Genomic DNA, 7,302 nt, shown 5'->3' on the forward strand with positions numbered 1-7,302 from the left:
TGATATTTGTAAATTGTCTTTCTAAATGTTTTGTTAGCATGTTGCTAATGTACTGTTAAACATGGTTAAAGTTACCATCGTTTATTACTGTATTCGCGGAGACAAGAGAGCAGTCGCTATTTTCATTTTTAAACACTTGCAGTCTGTATAATTCATAAACACAACTTCATTCTTTATAAATCTCTCCAACAGTGTATAGCATTAGCCCGTTAGCCATGGAGCACAGCCTCAAACTCATTCATAAACAAATGTAAACATCCAAATAAATACTATACTCACAGGAATCGATGTATGCATGATGAACACTTTGTAAAGATCCATTTTGAGGGTTATATTAGCTGTGTGAACTTTGTGTTTGCTGTTTAAAGCAGTTGAGAGCTTGCGGGGGTGGGAGAGCGGGAGATTTAAAGGGGCCGCACGCTTAATCGGTGCACATGTAATAATGGCTCAAAATAGGCAGTTAAAAAAATTAATAAAAAAAAAATCTATGGGGTATTTTGAGCTGAAACTTCACAGACACGTTCAGGGGACACCTTAGACTTATATTACATCTTTTGAAAAGGCACCTCTAGGGCACCTTTAAGAATCTATGAATGGATCATTATTACAGTGATTATTAGGTTAGCATGTTGTATGTTTGGCAACGGTTCTTTTAACCCTTAAAGATGGAATGTATAGCTTTTCATTTCTTAAACAACCATGTAGGAAGACACATCATGGCCATATTCCAGGATGACAATGTCAAGATTCACCAGGGTTAAAATTGTGAAAGAATGGTTCAGAGAGCATGAAGAATCATTTTCACACATGAATTGGCACCTCTGAGTCCAGACCTTTGGGATGTGCTGGAGTAGACTTTACAGAGTGCTCACCTTTTGCATTGTCAATACAAGATCTTGACCAAAAATTGATGCACGTCTTGATGGAAATAACATTTATTTTCATCGAGAGTTGCATCATTTTTTGGTCAAGATCTTGTATTGACAATGCAGGAGGTGAGCACTCTGTAAAGTCTCCTCCAGCACATCCCAAAAAACTTACACTGAGGTTAAGGTCAGTCCAAATTCATGTGTGAAAATGATTGTTCATGCTCCCTCCCAACAATTCTTTCACAATTTGAGCCTGATGAATATTGACATTGTCATCCTGGAATATGGCCATTATACATCTTAATACATGGTTGTTTAAGAAATGTAAAGCTACACACTCCAACATTTTATAGTAAGATAATTAAGTACATCAGTCATCATATAAAACCTAATCACAGATTTCTGTAGGCACTCAGTGCTGAATGACAGTCCACTTCAACACTTCACACAGCTTTCACACAGCAAGGATTTAGGAAGATGCTGTGTAAATCCACAGGCCTCCAACTTGGCTGTGACAAAAGCAATTACTATATCTGCTACTGAAGATTCTCAGTCTGACTGCCAAGACAAGCATGCTCTATGATGTCTAAGATTATATGAGTTATCTTCACTGTCCTATGGGCTATAATATCACGCATGTCTGGCTTGTGTGACAGAATTTTCTTCATTCTAATCCGTTTTATTGCCTCTATATTTTATTTAATATAAAAGACTCTCTTAGGTGAACAGTGTGGTTTTGTGCAAAGCACTAAATGCTCACTATAAATACAAGTCATCTGCAATGTGGCAAACAACACAGATTTCAGTCCCAGATAAATACATTAACATGCGGCATGTTACCTGTTGACTTGTCCACAGTGAATAAAGAGGCAGAATCTCCAGGCAAAAGCTCATAGGTGATTTTTCCATTGTTTCCAGAATCTCGGTCAGAAGCAAAAATGCTGAAGAGCTCAGTGCCAGGTTGAGCATGGATGCTCACACTCGTGACATATTTCTCAGGACTAAAAACAGGAGCATTATCATTCACATCCTCCACATCGATGTGAACAAATGTCTGTGAACTGAACCCATCCTATTCCAAAAGAAAACATAATTACGACCTTTTTATATGAAATCCCACAATACCAGGATTAACAAACTTGAACTCACTTGATCTTCAGCTTTAATCAACAGATCAAAGGTCACACGACCAGCTTCATGGTCAATATCTTGAGAGACACAGATTTCCCCAGTAACAGAGTTGATGTGAAAGAAAGGGTTGTCATCCTTGCTGCTGAAGCCATCATAGAGGGAGTATCGCACTGATCCAGACTCCGCATCATCAGCATCTATGGCAGTGACCTGGACCAGATAAAAATTTATAATTAAAGGAGACCTATTATGCAAAATTCACTTTTGCATGGTGTTTGGACATAAATGTGTTTTGGCAGTGTGTGTACACAACCACACTATAATGATAAAAATCCAACCACTCCTTTTTTTTAATCCCCATAAATCATAAGAATGAACCCACGAATGTTGAGAGACACTGCCGTTTTAACATAGAACCGCCCTGAGCGAGTTCATAGCGAGTTGTACACAGTCCGCTATTGCTGCACTGACGAGAATGTCTCCCAAGTGTTTTAGGTGTTCTGTAGCTGGATGGATTAATCCACATAGCTCTCTCCATTTACTCTTTAAATCTGAGCTGCTGAAGACGAGGTGGATTCATTTTGTTTTCGAAGAAAACGCTCCCTCAACTCTACCAAAATTTGTTTATGTCTGCGCAAATCATTTCACTCTAGACTGCTTTGTGAACGAATGTCAATAAGGGACAATACAAAACAGAGGTTGTGCTAAAAATGTGTTACTCAAGGATAGATCAGTACAAACTGTTCGTGATCCATCTTATAGCCTCCTGATACTGGATACAGCAATAATAAAAGGGAGAGCACTTTACTAAAGCTCATCAGAGTTAATTTACGGATATAAAGTTTACCAGTTTATTAAGCACCACCCAAAAAGCTGGCTCCTCTCGATGTGAAGGAGCAGCGGCTCTACTCTGAGTTCCTCCTGAGTGACTGAGCTCCTCACCCTATCTCTGAGGGAGCGCCCAGCCACCCTGCAGAGGAAACTCATTTCGATCGTCTGTATCCGGGATCTCGTTCTTTCGGTCATGACCCAAAGCTCATGACCATAGGTGAGAGTAGGAACGTAGATTGACCGGTAAATCGAGAGCTTCGCCTTGCAGCTCAGCTCCTTCTTCACCACGACAGACTGGTACAACGTCTGCATTACTGCAGAAGCTGCACCGATCCGCCTGTCAATCTCTCGTTCCATCCTTCCCTCACTCGTGAACAAGACCCCAAGATACTTAAACTCCTCCATTTGGAGCAGGACTACTCCACCAACCTGAAGAGGACAAGCCACCCTTTTCCTCCTTGAACCGCCACCTTAACGTGGTGGAGGGGTTTGAGTGCCCGAATGATCCTAGGAGCTATGTTGTCGGGGGCTATATGCCCCTGGTAGGGTCTCCCAAGGCAAACAGGTCCTAGGTGACGGGTCAGACAAAGAGCGGTTCAGAAGCCCCTTATGAAATATGATAAAAACAAGGTCCGCTATGTCGCCTGGTATGGCGCAAACGGGGCCCCACCCTGGAGCCAGGCCCGGGGTTGGAGCTCGCATGTGAGTGCCTGGTGGCCAGGCTCAGCCCGAATAAATGACGTGGGGCCGACCTCCTATGGGCCCACCACCTGCAGGAAGGACCGTAAGGGGGCGGTGCATTGTGGATTGGGCAGCAGCCGAAGGTGGGGGCCCCGGCGACCCAATCCCCAGACATGGAATCTGGTTCTATGGACATGGAATGTTGCTTAGTGTAAATCACAAAGTTTTCACTCACAAGTTGTCTGTTGCTGATTGGGGTATGAGTTCTTATCTTTAGCAGCCCCTCGTGATCTCATCCTTTCTGTCATAAAAGAGATATTATATACTGTACTACCATTTATGAGCTCAGTGGTAGGTGGAAGGACTGGGACTTATGGTCAAAGTCTAAAAGCAACTGTCTGAGATCATAAATTGCAGGAACACTCTTTGCACGCAGAGCTGATTGCGGCTGTGATCAAAAAGAGAGAGATCTAAAAATATATGCTCTGAAATATGGCCAAAGTAAATACCTATCAAAACTTGAAATGTTCTCACGATATAGAGTACTATGTATTTGATCTTTTACAAAAACACATAAAAGTTATTTATATATTCTGCTTCGGTGTGTCAGTAGGAAACATTCATTTCAGTTGTCTACATTCCTCTGAAAAACATTGTAATAATCCAATGAGAATTTTGTATAGAGTTGGTGACCTACAACAGATGGTATGGCATCCACAGAGCCCTGATCTCAACATCACAGAGTCAGTCTGGGATTACATGAAGAGACAGAAGCAGTTGAGACTAAAACCTAAATCTCTAAAATGCAAACTTCCTTAAAAACTGTGGATCAAGTATATTTAGAATTGAAGGCAAATGGTGGTCACACCAAATATTGATTCGACTTAGTTTATAAAGTTCACTGATATAACAAAATCTATTGAAGCATACAGCAATTTTTTTTTATATATATATATATTTGAATGTTTTTTGTCTTATGCCCACCCAAGCTGCATTTATTTGATCAATTATAGTTATAAAATAGTATTGGAAATATTACTACAACAAAAAATAAATAACTCTAAATAACTTAAAAAGGGGTCTGTGATACTTTTTTCTATTCTTTGATTAATAGAAATGTAATGTATCTTTACAATGTAAAATATACATCATTGCTAAATAAAAGAATCATCTTACATACAGACTTTTGAATAGTACTATAGCTGTTTCCAATAAAATTTTGAAACTACAAACACAATTTCATTCCGAGTACACTTGTGCCAGGCAACAGTTTCACACACAAGGAGACAAAGCAGAGAGCAGTGTGTTGTGGCTATTTTGCAACACTGCGTTCTTTGTCTCAACAAAAAGTCTTAGTACTGTCTCCGTTTTGAAAGTGAGTGAGTGTGTGTTGTTGTGATAGTAACTGAGTGTTTCTTCTGACCTTGTGATCCCTACAATGATTTATTTGTTGTGCACAGGCTTCATCCACGATTTGTTTTCTTGCTTGCTTGTTTACAAATTAAAGGGATAGTTCACCCAAAAGTTACAACAAATTTGATGGTCATAACAATATGCCACTATTATGTTTATATCTAATTCATTCCAGCATTTGCTTTGTAAAAAATTAATGGTCAATAGTTATCAAAACTCTTTAGTTGCAACATTCTACAAAATATCTCCCTTTGTGTTCAAAATAAGAAAGTAAGTCATACCGGTTTGGAACAACATCAGGGTAAGCATATCATGACAGAATTTTAATTTCTGGGAGATCATTAATATTGACACAAATCCTTTTTTCTTACAAATAATAGTAGCATATTTTATCATCATCAAACTGGCTGCAGTACAATTTCACGAAAAGGAGCGTAATAATAATTACCTGTAAGATGCATGTCCCAACAGCTGTGTGCTCTTTGACGGTTACATTATAGAACTGTTGTTGGAATATGGGGTTATTGTCATTGACATCCACCACATGGATGGTCACAGTGGCTGTGGAGGACAGAGAAGGGGAACCACCATCGGAAGCCACCACCAAGAACCTCAGCTCCGTCTCTCTCTCATGGTCTAGGCCTGCAGATGTAGTAATGAGACCTGATGTTGGATCTATGTTGAACAGATGCTCCTGCTCTGACTGTACAATAGAGTAGATGATTCCAGAATCCCCTCCTAGATCTCGGTCCATTGCCTTGACTCGGAAGAGAGCTGTTCCCTCATGCACATCCTCAGGAATGCTCTCCTCGTAGTTGTTTTGATCAAAAACGGGTGGATTGTCATTCACATCCGTGATCTGAACCTGAAATGTTATCTCACTGCTCAGCGGAGGAGAGCCAAAATCTGTGGCAGTCACAGTGAGTTCATACAAGTCCTTTATCTCTCGGTCCAGTGGGCCATCCACACAGAGAACGTAAAGAAAATCATCAGTGGATTTGAGGGAGAACATCCCATCCTCACCTTGGAGGATCACATCAATCTTTTTGATATCTCCTAAATCTGGATCTGAGACTGCAATCCTGGCAACATAGTCTCCAGGTCTCGCTCCTTCGGATACTTTAGGTGCTCCGGCCTCATTTAGGAACAGGATGCTAATATTTGGGTGGTTGTCATTGACATCCAGTACTTTAATACTTACAAATGTGCTGGAAGATTCAGGCTGAATCCCAGAATCCCATGCGGTCACAATAAGCTCAAAAAATGACTGGTTTTCGTAGTCTAAAAGCTTATTTACACTAATGATACCTGAGGAACTATCAATAATGAAAAACTCATTTGGATCACTTTGACGGCGGTTGATCTCATAGGTGACTCGACCATTGCTGCCAAGATCTGGGTCTGTCGCAAATACCTGGCAGACCGGTGTCATCAATGGGGCGCTTTCCAATAAAACAGCATGATACTCTGACTGATTGAACACAGGCTGGTGGTCATTTTCATCAAGTACAGTAATATGCACTTGCATCTGGCCTGTTTTGGGTGGTACACCACCATCGAATGCCTCAATTGTGAAACTGTAAAAGTCTGTAGTTTCTCTATCTAATCTTGCAAGCAGAATAAGGTCTAAATTGAACATACCACCTCCACTACTGCGGATCTCCACTTTAAATCGTTTCCTCGTGTCTCCATCTGTGATTCTGTAGCCCTGGGTGCCATAATCACCCTTATCCTGGTCCTGAGCTCCTTCCAACTCAAAACGGGTTCCTGGAGGGCTTAATTCAGACACATTCAAATGGATTGTTTTTACAGGGAATACAGGGGAATGATCGTTCACGTCCTTCACCTCGATGCTTACTTTAATAACCTCTCCTGTTAAAGTGGCGGCCGCGAACTCGTACTTATCTGTGCGCTCTCGATCCAACACCACGGCGGTGGAAATGATCCCTGTGTCTCCATCGATTTCAAAGTCTCTGAACACATCCGAATCTCTGCTCTCGGATATAAAGAATCCAGAACTCTGGGTTTGCGCCGGCAGTCCAACACTTAAATCCCCCACAATAGTTTTTGCAGGTAAACCTTCTTCTACAGAGAGACTGAGATTGAACACCTGCGCGCAACCGTCCTCACACAGTAATGTAAATAAGAGAAACTGGAGTACAATCCGTACGTAAAACTCCATCTTTATGTGAAAACATTAGTATAAGTTTGTCACATTCATTATAACGAGAGAATAAAGTCTTCGCACTATAGCTTCGGGCTGAAGTTCACTCTCCAAAGCGCTCTTCTTCAGTGGCGAATGTTCCTCCGTGACTTTACAGCTTTTACAGCCATCACTCCTCCGCTGTGTGTATGTGTTGGTTCATTATAGAATAAT

The 7,302-nt window shown here is 40.9% G+C and overlaps 1 protein-coding gene across 2 annotated transcripts in view; it reads right to left on the reverse strand.

The window, feature by feature from the left end:
- dchs2 (dachsous cadherin-related 2) overlaps positions 1-7,302 on the reverse strand; it is a 34,791-nt gene extending 27,489 nt beyond the window's left edge. For both annotated transcript variants that reach the window (XM_067405225.1, XM_067405226.1), the window contains exons 1-3: positions 5,374-7,302; positions 2,019-2,210; positions 1,710-1,941 (exon numbers count right to left, since the gene is read on the reverse strand). In XM_067405225.1, the coding sequence (XP_067261326.1) occupies positions 1,710-1,941; positions 2,019-2,210; positions 5,374-7,107 (2,158 nt within the window). In that variant the 5' untranslated portion in view covers positions 7,108-7,302. The remainder of the gene's footprint in view (positions 1-1,709; positions 1,942-2,018; positions 2,211-5,373) is intronic.

This window comes from Chanodichthys erythropterus, chromosome 12 (assembly GCF_024489055.1).
Source record: "Chanodichthys erythropterus isolate Z2021 chromosome 12, ASM2448905v1, whole genome shotgun sequence".
Classification (NCBI taxonomy): Eukaryota; Metazoa; Chordata; class Actinopteri; order Cypriniformes; family Xenocyprididae; genus Chanodichthys; species Chanodichthys erythropterus.